This window comes from Quercus suber, unplaced genomic scaffold (assembly GCF_002906115.3).
Source record: "Quercus suber isolate HL8 unplaced genomic scaffold, Cork oak 2.0 scaffold_555, whole genome shotgun sequence".
NCBI lineage: Eukaryota > Viridiplantae > Streptophyta > Magnoliopsida > Fagales > Fagaceae > Quercus > Quercus suber.
Window position 1 is genome coordinate 145,169 of NW_027070003.1, and position 22,159 is coordinate 167,327.

At 35.7% G+C, this 22,159-nt stretch overlaps 1 protein-coding gene across 1 annotated transcript; it reads right to left on the minus strand.

Moving 5' to 3' along the window:
• Positions 1 to 9,026: 9,026 nt before the first annotated feature.
• LOC112039343 (uncharacterized) lies at positions 9,027 to 10,174 on the minus strand. Its single transcript, XM_024072213.2, has 2 exons — positions 9,455 to 10,174; positions 9,027 to 9,371 (listed from the first exon to the last, which is right to left on the minus strand). Exons 1-2 carry the CDS (start codon positions 10,172 to 10,174, stop codon positions 9,027 to 9,029), a joined length of 1,065 nt encoding a protein of 354 aa, XP_023927981.2.
• Between the last annotated feature and the right edge of the window lie 11,985 nt (positions 10,175 to 22,159).

Consider the following 22,159-nt stretch of genomic DNA (forward strand, 5'->3'; position numbering starts at 1 on the left):
TTTTTCCAAAGTGGGGTCCTAACATCACCAGCGGAGCTCTCACCTTCATCAGGTGCTTCGATCATTTTGAGTGCAACATAGTAAGCACTCTTGACAGTAAATTCACCTCTTCTATTTCTAGTCCATAAAATGCTGTCCTCAGGAAGATTGTAACTCGGGAATTCTAAGAATCATTTCCACTTAAAAGGGCAAGAATAGGTTTCTGAGCATGAAAATTTTCCACCACTTTGTGTCTTTGTTAATGAGGGAGGAGACCATAGGGCAATCATCAATAATCTGAATGGGAGAAACAACTTTATATGTAGTTGGTGTGGGGAGCCATTTGTCTTCCCAAATGTGTATCATCTTCCAGTTACCAACTCTCCACCATGTTCCTCTTCTAAGCTATTATAAATATTTCGCCAAGTTTACAATGGATTTCCGCCTAACTTTGCCTTCAAAAAATCTCCATGAGGGTAGTACCTCGCTTTGTAGATTCGGGCAATAAGGGAGCTAGGATTAGCTAGAAGTCTTCATCCTTGCTTTGCTAGCATAGCAAGGTTGAAAGCCTGGAGGTTACGAAATCCCACCACCATCTAGTTTTTACTTGCACATCTTTTTCCATACCACCCAAGCTATTTTCGATTCTTGATGTCTTTGGCCCACCAAAAATTCTTCGTCATGCCTTCAAGTTCTTCACATAAGCCCTTTAGTAATTGGAAACAACTCATTGTATATATGGGGACCGCTTGGGCTATTGCCTTGATAAGAATTTCTCTCCCACCCATAGAAAGCATTTTTTCCTTCCACCCCGAAAGCTTTTTCCCCACTTTTTCCTTGATTTCTGCAAAAACTTCATTTTTGGATTTTCCAATAATTAAGGGAAGGCCAAGATACTTGCTATGTCTTGTGTCTTGCATAGGTCCCAGAATGTTCAAGACCTCATTCTTAGTTTCCTGGTCAGTGGTGTGGCTAAAAAATATTGAGGATTTGTTAGCGTTAATCTTTTGTCATGAGGCTGCTTCATAATGCTCCAAGATTTCAACAAGCTTGTGGGCTTCATGGTAATACGCTTTGCAGAACAGAGGTTGTAATCCGCAAAGAAGAGGTGAGTGACTTGGGGGCATCCTCTGCAAGTGGATAGACCATTGAGGGTTTGATTGTTTGCTACATTATTGATTGGTGCCGAGAAACCTTCTATACACAGCAAAAGAGACATAGGATGATAGTGGGTCACCTTGGCGTAGTCCCCTTGAAGGGACTATGTTGCCATGCGCAATGACATTAATTAGCACAGAATAGGATACGGTAGAAATGCAATGCATAATCCAATCAATCCATTTTTCATGAAATCCAAGCTTTCGCATAACTTCCACTATAAAACTCTACTCTACTCTATCATAAGCTTTGCTCATATCTAATTTGACCGCCATGAAGCATTTTTTTTCCATCCCTTTTATTTTTAAGGTAGTGCATCAATTCAAAAGCAACAAGAATGTTATCTATAATTAAACATTCTGAAAGGAAAGCACTTTGATTCTCAGATATAATATACGGGAGAACAACTTTAAGGTGATTGGCAAGGACTATAGAGATGAGTTTATATACAACATTAGTCAGACTAATTGGACAAAATTCTAACATTCTAGTGGGGTTTTTGGTTTTCGGCACAAGTGTGATATTGGTTTGTTGATTTCAGCCTTAGAAATATTTAAGGACATTGAGCACCATATTTGTAACATTTGTACCAACAACATTTCAATATTTTTCATAAAAGATAGCAGACATACCATCTGGTCCAAGAGCATTGGTTGAGTGCATTTGTTGAAAGGCTGACCAGACTTCTTCTCTGGTTACATCCCTTGTAAGTTCTGAATTCATCTCAGCTGTGATCCATGTAGGTATTGTACTTGTAACCTCCATAATCTGCCTTGGGTTAGAGGTGGTGTAAATGTTTTCAAAATAAGAGATGGCAGCCGCAGCTATGCTATCTTTGTCTTCACACCAAGTTCCTTCATCATTCCAAATCCTAGAGATTGTATTCTTCTTTCGAAGTTCTGATGCTTGAGTGTGGAAGAACAGTAGTAATTTTATTTTGAGGGAATATACCACTAGTAATTTGAGTCTTGGTAGAATTAGACCATTAGTATACTATTATCTTAAATAAATAAATAAAAGAAAAAAGAAAAAGACATGTTATTTTCTTCTTCTTCTTCTTATTTAATTTTATGGTAATACTAGTTAATTTTTTGGCAATGCTGTAATACCTGTTAAGCAGTTTCTACATCAAGATCAGATGATTATCTTGGTGTTTCTTCTCTCCAAAAAAGGAAAATAAAATAAGTAAATAAAAAGGAGTGAGAAGAAGATTTTTTTTTTTAGAAGAAGATAGATAGATAGAACTAAACCAAGTGTAGCGGATTGCAAATTTTGGATAACATAGTAAGATATGACTCAACCAATTCTTTGCATTTTTTAATAGGAAATTCTATGCATTGTGTGTGTACTTTGTACTATATCTCAAAATATCTAATATTACTAGTTTGGACAATTTTCTATTTCGAACATTTGGAGCTATTATTTCATATTCTTATTTTTATCTTTCAAGTTAAGGCACTCAGTTTTTGTTTAAATATCTTTCTAAAAAAAGTTTTGTTTAAATATGCATTGAGAGACTAGTATGATCATATTGGTAGGTTTGGTATTTTGACATCTAAGTTACGAGTTTAAATCATTGGCATTTCAAATTGGATTTTTTGATCACTATATCTTTCATATCCGAATTAATTATTCAATATGTGTGCAAGATTATTGACACAACTATCTCATGGTAGAAAGTGCTAATGTTGTAAGTCTTGTCTTCTCACTCCCTCCTTTCATATCCCTTGTGTCTTCTAACTATATTATCTCAAAAAAAAAAAAAAAAAAAAAAAAAAAACTCATGGTAGTTGATGATGCAAATTATGGTGCAACCCTTGTGTCTTCTAACTATATTATCTCAAAAAAAAAAAAAAAAAAAAAAACTATCTCATGGTAGTTGATGATGCAAATTATGGTGCAATTTTGACTTGAGCAATGAACACCTATAATGAGAAAAACAATAGGAAGCACACTGGTGTTTTGTTAGATTACCATTTTTTTGGAAATTAACTTAGAGCGTTTACTAGTATTCAATGTGTTACCTTTGCTATGTCTTGCCCGTTTATTGAATAATGGTGGCATATTAGCTGAGATTGTTAGTTATTTTTAACCTTCTTCGTGTACATAATTATTGCCTTCACTATTTACCTTGATTGAGATCAAGAGTTGTCCAAGATATGTGTTCAATACTTATTTTTCTAATTAAGTTGGACTCAACTAACGTGTACTTATTTATCTTATTTCTATCCTTATCAATTGCCTCCCATTATAAGTCCGATGTGCCTTATATTAATTTGATGCTTTCTGATTGAATTTTAGAAATCTAACCATTGATTGTATGTTTTTAATGTTCATGTAAAATTTCGTTTAAATCGGATTTTATTTACTATTTGGTCAATCACTTTTTTATAATGCATAATTTTATAATACAAAAATATGAAATTTAAACATTTAATTAATAAGATAGTTATTGATCTTCTTGAAATTTTGCAAGTATGGAAGATATGATAATTAAGAACATGCAATCTAATTGTTAGATTTTCAAAATTCACATCAAATAAAAATATATAAGGAGTTTGAAGGGGTTTTTTTTTTTTTCTTCTTTCCAAACTAATTTAGAGGGAAACAGTTCCCATCATCTGGGGCCATTTTGGTTATCTTTGCCATTATATAACTATTAATTTATGTCATTTCGTTAACTTTTATTCCACTGTTCTAATAAAGTGGCATATTTTTAATGGAAAGTGCAAAAAAGTACTACATGTTTTACTACATAATACTTACAAACTAATATAATAATAAATATTATTAATGGGCTTAAACCACCTCATAAATGAATATTTGAATTGCATTTTTTTTATTGGTGTCACATAGATTTGTAACTTAATGTTATTCTCAAAAAAATTTGTAGCATTTTTTTTTAGAGAAAAAAAAATGTACTTAATGTAGTAAAATTTGTAGTACCATAATACTGCTCATTTTTTATAGTGAATAATCTAACATGGACCAATTTATTTATTTCTTTAAAAAATGACATTATCACCTAGCACCATTAGTGCGATGGTCACTCTACAAATACAAAGTTCTTATGAGGTGCCTAATAACATCCGATATGATGGAGACAGCTAATATTGGATTGGATTGGTAACGGTAAATCACCTCTCACTTCTTACTTTTTGTTCAAAAATTAGGGTTTTTTTTTTCTCTCTCTTTACTGATAATATGCTAAAATGCATAAGTTAATTAAGAACCCCACGTGAATTTAAGAAAAAAACGTTTCACTAATATATATATATATATATATAATTAAAAGATACGAGACATAATCAAACTAAAAAGAGAGAGGGAAAAGGGAAAAAAAACACTCTTTAAATTATGTGACGGAAGCACATTGTGTAAGCTCGAATCACTAAAAAAAAAAATATATATATATATATATATATATAGAAGATATAACTTTAAAAAAAATTCTTAAAACTTTTGGTAGTAAAATTTTGGTTGAAGTATAGTTTTTAATTGAAACTCTTGAAATTTGGTGGTAGAATTTTATTTAAAGTAAATTATCTTCTTCCTTTTTTTTTTTTTTTTTTTTTTTTTTTTTACTTTGTATTTATTTATAACCAACCACATTGAAAGAATAGTGTAATTCTTACATTCAGTTTTATTGCATATTCCTCTCACAAAATAAATAAATAAATAAAATAAGAAAAAAAGTAGCAAGCATATGTGTGGGAGGATGGAGATCAGATCTGAATTGGTAAAATAAGGATCAAGTATGTAGTAACAATGCATATCTCTACTAATTTCAGTAAATGATAATATGGTACGTCATTTGCATTAGGCCATGAACGAGGCCCTCGGATTTTGAAAAAAAGGTGAAGGCAGAGGGTGTTACTTAGATAGCCTCAGCCCGCAGTCCTTAGGACAAGAAATTGTAACAAATTCCACCACTACACCCCTTCATTAATTGACAGTGCCACGGTTCATTAGATTCATGGCAACATTAGCTGTGTGTTTTCATGTCTTTTGTGTGGGTAGAAAATTGTGTTTGGGAGCAATTTTGTGTTTTATAAGAATTGAGAACCGACTTAATTTAGTTCTCAGTTCTTATAAAACACTAAAAACTTATTTCCTATTTTCCAAGGTTTTCAAACTCAGACCGTTCATTGAACCGTAAAATGGAGAGGTTCAAGGTTTTTGAAGTCGAACCAAGGTCGAACCGTGGTGACGTCATAATTAATTTAATAATTAATTAAAGCCTAAATGTAGATATTAAATTTATAAAACTAGCAAAATTGACTAATATATCTATATATATGAGGGAAATTTAATGATTTTCAAGCATATATTTAATAATTAAATAAGAAAGTTAATAAAATAAAATAATAACCATGAGAACATTAAAATTTATGATTAATTTTTGAAGTAAAGTTGAATATTTTTGAAAGATTTTAATTATAATTTTTTTATTCCTTGTAAGAAATGGATAATTTAATTAAGTAGAATAAAATTGTGTTAAATTGTTTTTATAAAAATAAAAATAAAATAAATTGTTAAGGGGCTAGACCGCATGGTTCTTGCCACTAGTTCGTGCGGTCCAACCCCGGTTGTAGGGGTTCACGGAATTGTCACATATGCCCAGTTCTTTATGCTTAAAAAACTGGATTTCAATCCGGTTCCCGATTTTCACGATCCGACCTCCCGGTCTAATCCGGGTTTGAAAACCTTGCTATTTTCAGTCTTGTACGATAAAAGTTGGATTCAGATTTTTGAAAACAGAAAGACATTTGCCAAACAACATTTCTCTTGGTGGGGCCCACGATTTTTATAAATGAAAACAAACAAGTTGAAAACACCTTCACCAAGGCAAAGAGTATCAAGTTGGAATTCCCCACCAAATCCCTATTATTCTTTAGAAAATAATTTAGAGCCTATTTGGTCAAAAAAAAAAAATTATGTTTTCAAATCTAAAAAATAGTTCTCAAAAATTGTAAGGAATAAGTTTTCAAACACACAATTTTACCACATTTTTTGTTTGGTACTTGATGAAGCCAGAAATGTGCTTCGTCAATACGTTCCTCGTCAGTACGATGGACGACATCCGAGACCTGTTGTCAACACAAGAAGAAAGCAAAGGGGTAACTTCGCTGGCGTGGGGCTAGTTGGGAATACTCCGATGCTTAAGTCAGATTATGTAATCCCAAACTTAACTTTCTCACAGTTCTCTTTTCTCTCGTGTTTTGTTGCTTGTCCCTTACCTTTGCATCGGTCTCAACTTTTATATCCTTCTCTAGGTGGGTGCAATTATGTCCGTTAAATGCTGGGTCGAGCGTTTCTCTTCTGACCGTTGCATTTAATGGGTAATGATAGTCTCAGTTAAGACGTAACGAATAACCGTTGCGCCGTTCCTGTTCTTGGGAGATACTGTATTTCCAACAACAAATCTGGTCGTCCTTTGCTGGTATTTGACGATGCCAGTCTAGCAACCTCGTCTGCCTCAGAATTCTCTTCCCAGGGCACCTGGATAATCTTGACATCATCAAAGTTAGAAATTAACTAATTAGCCAAAGCCAAGTACCTCTTCATTCTGTCCTCCTTAGCCTCGTATTCATTGTTCAGTTGTCCGGTCACAAGTTTCGAATCAGAGTTCAATATCAGGCTCCTTACTCCAAAAGCCTTTGCCAACCGCAGGCCTATCAAGACGGCTTCATATTCTGCTTCATTATTTGTCACAAGGAATTAGAGTCTTACCCCGTACTTGATGATGTCATTTTCTGGGGAGAAGAGAATCACACTTACTCCGCCTATGCCCGATGTCGCTGATCTGTCCATGTATATCATCCAATGTCCTAATTTTGGATCTTGGTCGACTGTAGTGAATTCAGCAACGAAATCTGCCAGTGCTTGGGCTTTAATTGCTGTCCTAGGCCTGTAATCAACGTCGAACTGGCTCAATTCTACCGCCCATTGAACTATTCTCCCTACTGCATCTGGCCTGCCCATGGCCTTTCGTAGCAGTTGGTCCGTCATTACCAGTATCGTGTGTGCTTGGAAGTAAGGACGGAGCTTTCTTGACGCAACAATCAAAGCAAAGGCTAGCTTCTCCATCCTGGGGTATTTTGCTTCTGCCCTCTGGAAAGCTTGGCTTGTGTAGTAAACTGGTCTTTGAACTTGGACTTCTTCTCTAATAAGTGTCGAGCTTATTGCTGTTTCAGAGAAGGCAAGGTATAAGAATAAATCTTCCCCCTCGACGAACAAGCTTAACAATGGCGGTTTGGATAAGTAACTTTTGAGAGCTTGGAAAGCTACTTCGCACTCGTCTATCCAATGGAAAGCCTGCTTCAGAGTCTTGAAGAATGGGAGACACTTGTCTGTCGCTCTGGACACAAACCTGTTTAAGGCTGCTATGTGTCCTGTCAACTTCTGAACTTCTTTCACACTCCTTGGTGACGTCATATCCAATATGGCTTTGACTTTTTCAGGGTTAGCATCTATGCCCCTCTACGAGACCATGAAACCCAAGAACTTACCAGATGACACCCCGAATACACATTTGACTAGATTCAACCTCATTTGATACTTCCTTAACACATCGAAAGTTTCCCTGAGATCGTCTAGACGCTGCTCTGCTTTTCTACTCTTTACGAGCATGTCGTCAACGTAAACCTCCATATTTCTTCCGATTTGCTTACAAAACATCTGGTTTACTAACATTTGGTATGTAGCTCTTGCATTCTTCAGGCCAAAAGGCATGACCTTGTAACAATATAACCCCTGACAGGTAACAAATGCAGTTTTCTCCTGGTCTTCCTTACTCATGCGGATCTGGTTATAGCCTGAAAATGCATCCATGAAAGTTAATAACTCGTGGCCTGCCGTTGAGTCCACCAGCTGATCAATCCTAGGGAGGGGAACACTGTCCTTAGGACAAGCTCGGTTGAGATCTGTAAAATCTACGCACATGCGTCATTTCCCGTTGGACTTTTTCACCATGACGACATTGGCCAACCACTCGGGATAATATACTTCCCTAATGAATCCAGCTGTCAAAAGCTTCTCTACTTCTTCCATAACTACTTTGTTCCGTTCTGGGGCAAAAACTCGTCATTTCTGCTGACGGGTTTTTTGGCAGGGTCGACATTCAGCTTGTGCTCGATGACCTCATTTTCTCTCCCCAGCATATCTTCGTGGCTCTAAGCAAAGACATCTAGATTTTGCTTGAGGAATTCCATAATCCTGCTTTTCAAAGCGATGCTAAGTCCTATCCCCACCTTTGTCACTTTCGTCGTGTCCCCGTCTACCAGGTGCACTTCTTCCAACTCTTAGGACGATTCTTTTGGTTCCTCTTCCATTACCCATGCATGGTTTTCTTTTGAAGCCAGTACTGCTTGATAACATTCTCTAGCCAATAGTTCTCCATATACCTGACCTACCCCGTTTGGAGTCAGAAACTTCATCTTCAAACAGTAAGTCGATGTTACTGCTTTGAGCCTGTTCAGTGTGGGTCATCCTAAGATGACATTATAGGACGACGGGCAATCAACGACCAAGAAATTTGCTTGAATTGTCACCTGCGTTGGGTATGTTCCAGCCGTAATGGATAACGTGACGATTCCCCTTAGGTAAATTTTATCTCCGTTGAAACTGACCAGTGGAGAATTAAAGGATCTAAGCCTCTTAGGATCCAATTTCAATTGTTGGTAGGCCATCATTTACATTATATCTGCCGAGTTTCCATTATCCACTAGCACCTTCCTTGTGGCAAATCCTTCCACCCCCAAAATGATGACAAGTGGATCATCATGAGGTTACTTTATTCCACTCGCATCTCGCTCAGAAAATGTGATGTCGTCATCATAGGACCGTCAATACTTCTGGGACGGATGTTTCATATGAACACTATTGACCTATCTGTAATACGTCTTCTTTAAAGACTTGTATGAGCCTTCTAATACGGGCCCTCCAGCTATTGTCTGTATTTCTCCCACGACTTGCTTTGGATGATCTCGTCTATCGTCCTTCGCATTGTCATGATTTTTATCCTCAGCCCTTAGTCGAGGCTGATGATCCCTTTTAACAAACTTTTGAAGCTTTCCACGCTGGATCAATTCCTCTATTTGTTCTTTCAGATCGTGACACTCATCAGTATAATGACCGTGATCCTTATGAAAACGAAAATACTTCTTTGGGTCACGTTTCTTCGAGGATGTGCTCAATGGCTTTGGCCACTTCAACCCTGGCTCGTCCTTTATCTGCATTAGGATTTTGTCTGCAAGCATAACCAATGGAGTGAATTTTTTTTTTTCCTCGAGGTGTCAAGACTACTCTTGCTGGCCTTTGTCTCTGAATACGAGTCCTTGCGATCCCTTTTCTTACCATGAGACTCACTGGTCTCGTCCTTTTTCCATTTTCCCATTAAGCCCTTGGCCGTAAGGGCTTCCTCCCCATTCATATACTTCTGGGCTTTGAACAGTAGATCCGTCATGGAGGTTGGTGGCATTTTGCCCAATGAAAAGATAAGGTCGGGATTATTGAGCCCTGCCTGGAAGGTAGTCATGATGACCTGATCATCAGCTTCGTAGATCTCCAATACTGCCTTATTGAACCGCTTCATATAATCCCTCAAGCTCTCCCCTTCTTGTTGTCTTATTGTTAGCAAGTAAGAGGTTGGCCTTTTGTGCCGCTGTCCGCCAATGAAATGGTGAATGAAGGAGTCACTGAGTTGCTCGAAATTTTTTATGGAAGACGCTGGCAACTTGCTAAACCAAACTCTTGCGACCCCTCTAAGGGTGGCAGGGAACGACCTACAGATAACCTCGTCCGGGGTTTGTTGCAGGTTCAGGATGGTTTTGAAGGCTCCTATATGGTCAAGGGGGTCCTTTATATCATCATAGAACTCTAGTTGTGGCAGACGGAATTTTGGAGGTAGGGGGCACTCCAAGACACTGGGCGTAAAGGGCGAGTCCGTTCGTTTCAGCATGCCATCCAAGTTCATTGCCGTCTTTCCCTTCATGGCATTTTTCACTTCATTGAGCTCTTTCCTTAGATTCTGCATCAAACTGTCATTGCTAGGTATAGACTATCCAATGTACTCTGTTGCATCCTTTCCCTTGCTATTCGCAGAGCTACTGGTTTCCTCATCATGCTTGCTTCGACTCCACCGATGAAGCGAAGTGTTGCTTCCCTCTAGACGGGCTCGTCGTTTCAGCTCTTCGTTTTGCTTCATTAACTCCTGCACATTTGCTGTCAAAGCCTGGATTTGTTGAGCCATCACCACGGGGTCTAGAGGCGTTACTGCTTCGTTGTCCATCTCTAGACTGGAACTTTATTGGTAGGAACACGATGGTCGCTTCCCACAGACGGCACCAAACTGATGAAGCAGGAAATGTGCTTCGTTAGTATGTTCCTCGTCAGTGCGATGGACGACCTCTGGGACCTGCTGTCAACATAAGAAGAAAGCAAAGGGGTAACTTCGCCGGCGTGAGGCTAGCTGGGAATACTCCGATGCTTAAGTCAGATTATGTAATCCCAAACTTAACTTTCTCACAGTTCTCTTTTCTCTCGTGTTTTGTTGCTTGTCCCTTACCTTTGCCCTGGGCTCACCTTTTATATCCTTTTCTAGGTTGGTGTAATTATGTTCGTTAAATGCTGGGTCGAGCGTTTCTCTTCTGACCGTTGCATTTAATGGGCAATGACAGTCTCAGTTAAGACGTAACGGATGATCGTTGCACCGTTCCTATTCTTGCAACTGTCCCAGTGTAGTTATAGAATGCCAGTTGTCTGGCTGGCACTTAGCTGTGCTATTAATGTGCATATGCCTTGCCAATTGTGATGACGGGATCTTGCCCCTATGTTCGTCTCTACAAAGACGCAGAATAGATCATCGTTACTATAGACGACCTTTCTCAAATATCCGTCAGTACCTATTTTAGAAAACAAGTTCTCAAAACTAAAAACTGAAAAAATGATGTTTTATATCAATTTTTAGTTCCCAAAATTACATGTTATTTTGACAAAAGTAACAATACAAAATTGTTAGGACTACAAAAACCCACTTAAACAAACCCCATAAATCCACCACCGTGACTATGTCCTACCACACCAAAACAAACCTAGAAATCTCTATATTGATAACCTAAAATCGCAAAAATCATATCATTAAATATAGTTATGTCCTTAGAAAACACCAAAAAATTGTTTCATGTTTTCTGTAGGGATAGGGGCCCAGAATCATATATTGGGCCTTGGGCTTGGTTCGAAGACATTAAATGGTCTGAGAAAAGACAAATAGTTATGAGGGTTTCTAATTTTAAAGTCTCATAAGTAAGGAACGAATGGAGGGTGGTCCGAGGAGGAACTTCTCCTCGGATATGATGAATGCAGCTTAAATATGTATTCCAACAATCAAGATGACCTTCCAGGAGGCCCTAGCGATAAGGACGTGCATCATACACGTATAAGGGTGATGGGAACTTAGAAATATCTAAGGAAAAGCTGCTACCATCACATTAAATACACTGCAGCTACTTTTTTGGCTGCATTTATGTGAAGAAGACCCTAAACAATGTTGCCTTAGCTACTACGACTCACAAAAAACCAAAGAGAGTGTCTGATGGGACAGACACTCAAGTCAGGGCTCAGATGATCAACAAGTATAGGATCAAGATGGTCAAAAGGGAGCTATATAATATGAGAGACCCTCCATGAGAGAGGGATTGGAAAAATATGAAAAGAGTTCTGTAGCAACCAAAATCGTATTTATACCCCTTTGTTATTGATTTATATATATATATATATATAAAGATCTCCTTGGACAGTAAATAGATTCAGCTCTATTTTCCTTGTTCGTGCTTAATCATCTTTTAAATCCATACTAGCTGTTGTCAAATTCATTAGGGCCTAATTCTCCAACTCACTCTTTACAAATTTATTATACTGGGCTCACTAGGCCAAGATCCCATACATTTTGGGTTTAGGTTGCCAAACGTCTCCTTACATTTTCAATTTGGAATTTTGAAAATTTGAAAACCAAAACTGAAAATACTTGTCAAACAATATTTCTCTTTATGTGGTCCAGGGACGAAGTCAAAACTTGAAGTTAGGAGGGCAGCTTTGCTATTAGTTGCGTGTGGCGATTCTAGCATTCGACTCGGTTGCTTAACAACTATTTTTTTTTTTTTTGGTATTTTTTTGTATGCGTCCAAGTATGGACAAAATTATTTTGTTTAAAATTTTTTAACAGGTTAGGTTGTTTGTTTTGGGTAAAATTGGTTGATTGAGTTTAATTGTTTTTAACTTTACTATTGGTAATTTTTGTTGTAGAATAATATTTTTGGGCTTACTTATTTTACTTTAGATTTTAGATCTGGCCTTTAAAAAGAGAAAAATGCTAGAATTACAATTTTTTTTACAAATTATTAATGTGGTGAGCGGTTATTAGTAAGTAAAAATGCGATGTAAGTGATGAACCCAGGTGCAAACCAATAAAATTTTACTCCCGCAACAGTTTGTAAAAATGTTATAAAAAAGTTTGTGGCAAGAGTAGTACTCTTAAAAGAATCAATGATAATGTTAAGTGGGGGCAAAATGTGATTTTATATAACAAAATTGCTAAAATTAGTGCCTATATATATATATATATTAATTTTTTTTTAAATACGGGTTCATTGCCCCCTCATCCAAGTCTCCCTCCGTCCTTGACATGGTCCACAATATTTCTCTTTTATTTATGGTATTCTTGTGGTGGACAGATTCCGAATGTACTATTGACAAAGATGCTGTTTGGGTTTTTTTGATGACCCAAGTGGAGATTTCAGAGATGTGTGTCCCAATTATGGAATTCTGTTCTTCACTTTTTAGTGCAGCGGTCTTCACTTTTTTTTTCAAACAAATGTATTATATGTTCACATCATTTTCACAATATGGCAAGTTGTTACTGGTTATTATTATTAGGGCAAAAAAGTAATCTTAGTGTTAGGTTTAAATTTGAACCAATAACAATTAACCACCTATGATTTGTTGTGACAATATTGAAACCTTATTTTACATTATTATTATTATTATATAACCTAGATGGATCCAAATCCCTTTAACACACTTTTCACCTTTCCTCTAAGCTTCTTTTGCCCTACCTTTTCTCAGAGCTTCTTCTCCACTTTTTCACCACCTTTTCTTATATCTCCTTCTCCACTTATTCACCTACCTTTGAGCTCCTCCTCCTCCGCCAAATGCCGTCCGTTTCTCTCAAACCCACCCTCAACCTCCACAAATTCCATTTCTCCAAAGCTCCATTTCATCACAATTTTCCTTCTTCCCTAAGCTTTCTGAAACTCCTTTTCTCCAGATTTGCATCTCATTACAACTTTCCTTCTTCCCTAAGCTTTCCAAATGGTTACAACTCAAGCTCTCTAACTTTAACGAAGAAATGTTATTCAACCATTAGAAGCAAAGTAGTATTAGTTAGTGATTGAAAGCGACTTGGAAAAAAAATACTAGTCTGGCTGATCTAGACAAGCCCTAGTTTTTAGACACAGGATGCATGAATTTCTTTCTTTATGAAATCTTTTAGTTCTTATGATGTTTTCGATGGTTGTCTGGCCCTAGTTTTATGTAGTTTTATTTCATTTTGACAATTGTATTATGTTGATAGTGATTGTGTTTGGGCTTGGAGATTGATGTTGGAGTTCGATGTCTTGTGTACTTTGCCATAGCCTTTGATGAAGTTAATGTAATTCATTTTGCTTTTCTTCTTCTTTCTTCTTTAGTAGTTTGAACTTTTGAACCATGTTAAAGAAATTAAGAGGACCAGGATACTACAACCAAAAAATGTTTATTACCAAAAAAAAAAAAATTTATTGCAATAACATTAGAGTTATAGCAATAGTTTACGCAAGGTGTTGCAATAAAATTTGCGGTAATACTTTTGTGCTACAAAAAATTTTGTTGCAATAAACTTTAAATATCTTAATGACAATTTTGATGTAATAATATATTTGCGATTGCAATTATCAATTTATTACCTTGAATATCTTGCAGTAGCTATTATTTTACAAATTTTATTTCAATAGATTGAAAATAATTGACAAAAATAATTTGGGTTAAGTTATTGCAACAATATTTTCATTGTAATAGATAATTGTTTCACATATTTCATTACAATAGATGGTTACTATTAGATTATTGTAATAATATATTTGTTGAACCTTCAGGTTTGTCATTGCAATAAATTGTAAAATAATTTATATTTAGCTATTGCAATGATATATTTGTTGCAATAAGCTATCACTTTGAAATTTCTATTGTAATAGATTGCAAAATAATTGATATCAAGTTATTACAACGATTTCTTCAATTTTAGTTATTGCAAAAAAAATTCTCCAATTTAGAACGATTTCTTTAATTTAATTTTTTTTTAAAAGACAAGTTCTAAAGAAATGATGTCAAAAGGCAAACACCCCTAAATCCTCCTCTAAGCACAAAGGCCAGATATGATAAATATGCCTCTGTTGCTGTGGGGCACTGGCACCGGGCAAGTCAGTGAGTGTTGCGCAGCTATAATAAGAGCACTGAGCTTGCCATTTACTATCCCTACTCTACCCTCTTTTAATACATTCTTTTTGCATTTTATCCCCACCCCCATTGCCCCCTTTCTTTTGTTTCCACTCTAAATTTTATCCTCGTTTTGGGAACACCCTAACTTTGTCATCTCTTTTACTTTAATGTTTGAGCAAAAAGTAAGAAGTAAGAGGTAATGTAATGCAGTATTTTTTGGTTTTATGTTTTCAAATTTAGAACACAGTTTTTCTAAAAGTGCTGGTATAGGTTGTATTCATATTTTCATAAATACCCTATAGGGGCGGTTTTAAAACTGCTGGTATAGATAGACCTATACTGGCACTTTTTTATTATTATTAAAAAGCAGAGGTATAGGCCCTGAAATCCGCCAGTACAAGTCTTCAAAACTGTTGGTCAAGACTGTCCCGACACAAGTAAAAGTGCTAGAACTGTGTCTGAAAAGCACCGGGACCTATCCCAACATTTTTGAAAGGTGCTGGTATAGGTCCAGCGACCCTATACCGACTGTCACTACGCGGCAATTTAAAGCGCCGGGGTAGGCATTTTTGGCATATTTTAGCTCTTTTTGGGGTGTCCCAGCGCTTTTGCAAACGCTGGGATAGCCCCTTTTTTTTTTTTTTTTGTAGAGAGAGAGGATACCCAGTGCTTGTACAATCCAACTTTGCAATAACATTTCTTGGTTAAACTTAGAGAGCATAAGTCGTAACTATTTGGAAAGCTTAGCAAGGAAGAAGGAAAGTTGTTATGAGATGCAGATCTGGAGATATAGAGTTAGGAAGAAGGAAAGTTGTGATGAGAAGCTTTGGAGATATGGAATTTGTGGGGGTTGAGGGTGGGTTTGAGAGAAACAAATGGCATTTTTGGGGAGGAGGAGCTCAAAGTTGAGAAGAAGCAGCTCTGAGAAAAGGTAGGGTAGAGGATGCTTTAAAGGGATTTGGATCCCCAGGTTATATAATAATAATAATAATAATAATAATAATAATATAATTTAAGGTTACAAATACTATACAGCACACACTACCAGAGACATACATACACCACAACACTAACTCCAACACACAACAACCTAAGACAAACTTCAAACCAACAGCTAAGAAAAAAAAAAAAACAAAATAGCAAATATATATTATGTTCTAAAATAAATAAAATTCAAATCAAAGAAAAATGAATCCGAAACCCACTACAAATAGCAGTAATCAAGAACAATAGAAACATGAATTATTTTTTTATTTTTTATTTAATTTGGAGCAATGCCCTAATAAAAATATATCAATACCCCCAAATATATATTATATTATATCCCTTCACATTACACCCGAATCTAAACAAAAACATACAAAACAATATCTAAATATTATTGTATTTGTATTATGTTCACGACAGGAAAATAATAATATACATATACACACACAATACATGGTAGGAGAAATAGTTGCAAGAGCGGCTTCGTCACAGAAAAACACAGAAAAAGAGAGAGAAAAAAGAACAAAGACACTACAAAAAAATCGTCCTATTGTAGTGTTTTTTTCCTGGCACTTTTAAAAACTACCATAATACAGAAGCCTATAGCAGTGCTTTTTGAAACTGTTGGTATAGGAAATCCTATTACAGCATTTCAACACCGGCGCTTCATAAATCACTGCAATATGAGACCTATAGCGGCGGTTTCCAAAACCGCTGGTATAGGAAGCCCTGTTGCAGCATTTTCAAATCGCCGCTATAGGTCAAAATTACCGATATTTTTTTTAATCATTTTCTCATTTGAAAAGAACCTATCTCAGCACTTTAAAGTGCTATAATAGGTTAACCCTATCACAGCGCTCTCGAAAGCACTAGAATAAGATAACTTTATTCCCTTATGGAGGAGACCTATCCTGTCGCTTTAAAAAACACTGGAATAGAGTTAACCTATNGGGTAGAGGATGCTTTAAGGGATTTGGATCCCCAGGTTATATAATAATAATAATAATAATAATAATAATAATATAATTTAAGGTTACAAATACTATACAGCACACACTACCAGAGACATACATACACCACAACACTAACTCCAACACACAACAACCTAAGACAAACTTCAAACCAACAGCTAAGAAAAAAAAAAAACAAAATAGCAAATATATATTATGTTCTAAAATAAATAAAATTCAAATCAAAGAAAAATGAATCCGAAACCCACTACAAATAGCAGTAATCAAGAACAATAGAAACATGAATTATTTTTTTATTTTTTATTTAATTTGGAGCAATGCCCTAATAAAAATATATCAATACCCCCAAATATATATTATATTATATCCCTTCACATTACACCCGAATCTAAACAAAAACATACAAAACAATATCTAAATATTATTGTATTTGTATTATGTTCACGACAGGAAAATAATAATATACATATACACACACAATACATGGTAGGAGAAATAGTTGCAAGAGCGGCTTCGTCACAGAAAAACACAGAAAAAGAGAGAGAAAAAAGAACAAAGACACTACAAAAAAATCGTCCTATTGTAGTGTTTTTTTCCTGGCACTTTTAAAAACTACCATAATACAGAAGCCTATAGCAGTGCTTTTTGAAACTGTTGGTATAGGAAATCCTATTACAGCATTTCAACACCGGCGCTTCATAAATCACTGCAATATGAGACCTATAGCGGCGGTTTCCAAAACCGCTGGTATAGGAAGCCCTGTTGCAGCATTTTCAAATCGCCGCTATAGGTCAAAATTACCGATATTTTTTTTAATCATTTTCTCATTTGAAAAGAACCTATCTCAGCACTTTAAAGTGCTATAATAGGTTAACCCTATCACAGCGCTCTCGAAAGCACTAGAATAAGATAACTTTATTCCCTTATGGAGGAGACCTATCCTGTCGCTTTTAAAAACACTGGAATAGAGTTAACCTATCCCAACGTTGTTAAAAGCATTGGAATAGGGTCACTCTATTCCATTATGGGTATACCTATCCCGGCACTTTTAAAAGTGCTGGTATAAGTTATATTCATATTTTCGTAAATACCCTATAGGGGCGGTTATAAAAATTGCTGGTATAGATAGACCTATACCATCGCTTTATATATATATATATATATATATTAAAAAGCGTAGGTATAGGCCCTGAAATCCGCCGGTATAGGTCTTCAAAACTGTTAGTCAGGACTGTCCCGACACAAATAAAAGTGTCAAAACAAAGTCTGAAAAGCACCGGGACCTATCTTAGCACTTTTGAAAAGCATTGGTACAGGTCCGGCGACCCTATACCGATTGTAATTGCGTGGCGGTTCAAAGCACCAGGAAAAAAAAGTGCTAGGATAGGCATTTTTGGCCTATTCCAGCGCTTTTGGGGGCTATCCCAAGGCTTTTGCAAATGCTGGGATAGCCCCTTTTTTTGTAGTGACAGAGAAAAAGAGAGAGGATACCCAGTGCTCGTACGATCCAACTTTGCAATAACATTTCTTAGTTAAACTCAAAGAGCATGAGTTGTAACTATTTGGAAAGCTTAGCAGGGAAGAAGAAAAGTTGCTATGAGATGCTAATCGGGAGAAATAGAGTTGGGAAGAAGGAAAGTTGTGATGAGGAGCTTGGGAGAAATGGAATTTATGGGGGTTGAGGGTGGGTTTGAGAGAAACAGATGGCATTTTTAGAGGAGGAGGAGCTCAAAGTGGAGAAGAAGCAGCTCTGAGAAGAATGAGGAGCTTAAAGTGGAGAAGAAGCAGCTCTGAGAAAAGGTAGAGCAGAAGATGCTTTAAAGGGATTTGGATCCCCTGGTTATATAATAATAATAATAATTTAAGGTTACAAAGTCAGGGTGAGACAAGTGGCACGTACCAAATCTGTCCATACAGCGCTGGGATATAAGTTAACCATATTCTAGCGCTTTTAAAAGCGCTGGAATAGGGTTACTCCATTCCGTTATGGGGTATACCTATCCCGACGCTTTTAAAAGCGCTAGGATAGGATTACTCTATTTCCTTATTGAGGAGATCTATCTTGGTGCTTTTAAAAGCGCTGGAATAGGACTACTCCATTCCATTATGGGGCATACCTATCCCGGCGCTTTGAAAAGCGGTGGACTAGAGATTTCTCATAATAAATGACCAATACCCTCCTAAAACTTAAGTAATGACCAAATTACCCCCCAAAAAAACATCGAAAAAGACCAAAATACTCTCGATTACTTGAAAAATACCAAATTACCCCCATAAATAAAAAAAGTGACCGAAATGCCCTATAAACGCAAAAAATGTCCAAAACTATTCAAAATGATAGGAGATAAAACCATCTCATTAGTAAACTATTCAAAGCTATAGTTTTTTTTCTTTTAATGTTGTTTTGAATTTATTAACTGCATGGATTCATGAGTTTTATATTATAGATTGATATAAAATTCGACATTCACAATAATTATAAATAGATGTGATTTAATGGTGGTACTAACAAACTGCTAATACATTGATGTAAACTAATCCATTATGCATTTATTATATTGTAGGATGGTGATGATGATTTGGCAGCGGATGTCCATTCTTTCAGTGATAACCGCGTATCATCCGATGACACGCATTAGGTGATAATGATGTAGACGGTGGACCTTATTTTGGAGTAACTACTTGGACATTTTGATATTTATAATAAAGTTTTAAACTTTGATCTATATATGTTATAGTTGGAAACTTTATTATAAAATTCTATAAACTTGGGATGTATTATTTTTTGTATAATAATCTAGATATTTGGGATGTAATTATTGATATGGTGTAATTAAATATATTTGGTTTGTTGGTTTAAAGTGGTATTGTATTTGATATTGGAAAATATGAATTGTAGGTTCTATAAAGTATAGATTACAGGTGCTATAAAATTAATAATAATTAAAAAAATAAATAAATAAATAAATAAATAACCTATTGCAAAGCTTTACAAACCATTGGAATAGGGTATGGCATAAGCAAGGCCTATTATGGCATTTTAAAAGCACTAGTATTGGCCATATTATTTCACCCATTGAAGACCTATACCAGCACTTTTAAAAGTGTTGGTATAAGCTATATTCATATTTTCGTAAATACCTTATAGGGGCGGTTATAAAACCACTGGTATAGATAGACCTATACCAGCGCCTTTTTTTTTTTTTTTTTAAATTATTAAAAGCGCAAGTATAGGCCCTGAAATACGCCGATACATGTTTTCAAAGCTGTTGCTCAAACCATCCCGATATAAGTAAAAAAAGCCAGAACAAGGTCTAAAATGCGTCGAGACCTATCCTGGCACTTTTGAAAAGCGATAGTACAGGTCCGGCGACCCTATACCANGAGAAGAAGGAGGAGGAGGAGCTCTGAGAAGGAGGAGCTCAAAGTGGAGTAGAAGTAGCTCTGAGAAAAGGTAGGGCAGAAGATGCTTTAAAGGATTTGGATCCCAATGTAATAATAATAATAATATAATTTAAGGTTACAAACCTGTCGGGGTGTGTGTTTGTACCACTTTAAACCAATTCATTATTAATATGATGTAATTAAATATTTTTGGTTTGTTGGTTTAAAGTGGTATTGTATTTGCTATTGGAAAATATGAATTGTAGGTTCTATAAAGTATAGATTACATGTGTTATGAATTTAGGTTCATTACAGGACTATAATAATAATAAATAAATAAATAAAACCCTATTGTAGGCTTTAATTACAAACTGCTGTAATATGGTATGGCATAAGCAAGGCCTATTACAGCATTTTAAAAGCGCTGGTATAGGCCTTGTTATTTTATCCATTGAAGACCTATACCATTACTTGGATAAATAAAGTTGGGAAGAAGGAAAGTTGTGATAAAGAGCTTTGGAAAATGGAATTTGTGGGGGTTGAGAATGGGTTTGAGAGAAACAGATGGAATTTTTGGAGGAGGAGGAGCTCTGAGAAGAAGGAGGAGGAGGAGCTCTGAGAAGGAGGAGCTCAAAGTGGAGTAGAAGTAGCTCTGAGAAAAGGTAGGGCAGAAGATGCTTTAAAGGGATTTGGATCCCAATGTAATAATAATAATAATATAATTTAAGGTTACAAACCTGTCGGGGTGTGTGTTTGTACCACTTTAAACCAATTCATTATTAATATGATGTAATTAAATATTTTTGGTTTGTTGGTTTAAAGTGGTATTGTATTTGCTATTGGAAAATATGAATTGTAGGTTCTATAAAGTATAGATTACATGTGTTATGAATTGTAGGTTCATTACAGACACTATAATAATAATAAATAAATAAATAAAACCCTATTGTAGGCTTTAATTACAAACTGCTGTAATATGGTATGGCATAAGCAAGGCCTATTACAGCATTTTAAAAGCGCTGGTATAGGCCTTGTTATTTTATCCATTGAAGACCTATACCATTACTTGGATAAATAAAGTTGGGAAGAAGGAAAGTTGTGATAAAGAGCTTTGGAAAAATGGAATTTGTGGGGGTTGAGAGTGGGTTTGACAGAAACAAATGGAATTTTTGGAGGAGGAGGAGCTCTGAGAAGGAGGAGGAGGAGCTCTGAGAAGGAGGAGCTCAAAGTGGAGTAGAAGTAGCTCTAAGAAAAGGTAGGGCAGAAGATGCTTTAAAGGGATTTGGATCCCAATGTAATAATAATAATAATATAATTTAAGGTTACAAACCTGTCGGGGTGTGTGTTTGTACCACTTTAAACCAATTCATTATTAATATGATGTAATTAAATATTTTTGGTTTGTTGGTTTAAAGTGGTATTGTATTTGCTATTGGAAAATATGAATTGTAGGTTCTATAAAGTATAGATTACATGTGTTATGAATTTAGGTTCATTACAGGTACTATAATAATAATAAATAAATAAATAAAACCCTATTGTAGCGCTTTAATTACAAACTGCTGTAATATGGTATGGCATAAGCAAGGCCTATTACAGCATTTTAAAAGCGCTGGTATAGGCCTTGTTATTTTATCCATTGAAGACCTATACCATTACTTGGATAAATAAAGTTGGGAAGAAGGAAAGTTGTGATAAAGAGCTTTGGAGAAATGGAATTTGTGGGGGTTGAGAATGGGTTTGAGAGAAACAGATGGAATTTTTGGAGGAGGAGGAGCTCTGAGAAGAAGGAGGAGGAGGAGCTCTGAGAAGGAGGAGCTCTGAAAGGGGTCAGTGAGTAGAAGTAGCTCTGAGAAAAGGTAGGGCAGAAGATGCTTTAAAGGGATTTGGATCCCAATGTAATAATAATAATAATATAATTTAAGGTTACAAACCTGTCGGGGTGTGTGTTTGTACCACTTTAAACCAATTCATTATTAATATGATGTAATTAAATATTTTTGGTTTGTTGGTTTAAAGTGGTATTGTATTTGCTATTGGAAAATATGAATTGTAGGTTCTATAAAGTATAGATTACATGTGTTATGAATTGTAGGTTCATTACAGGCACTATAATAATAATAAATAAATAAATAAAACCCTATTGT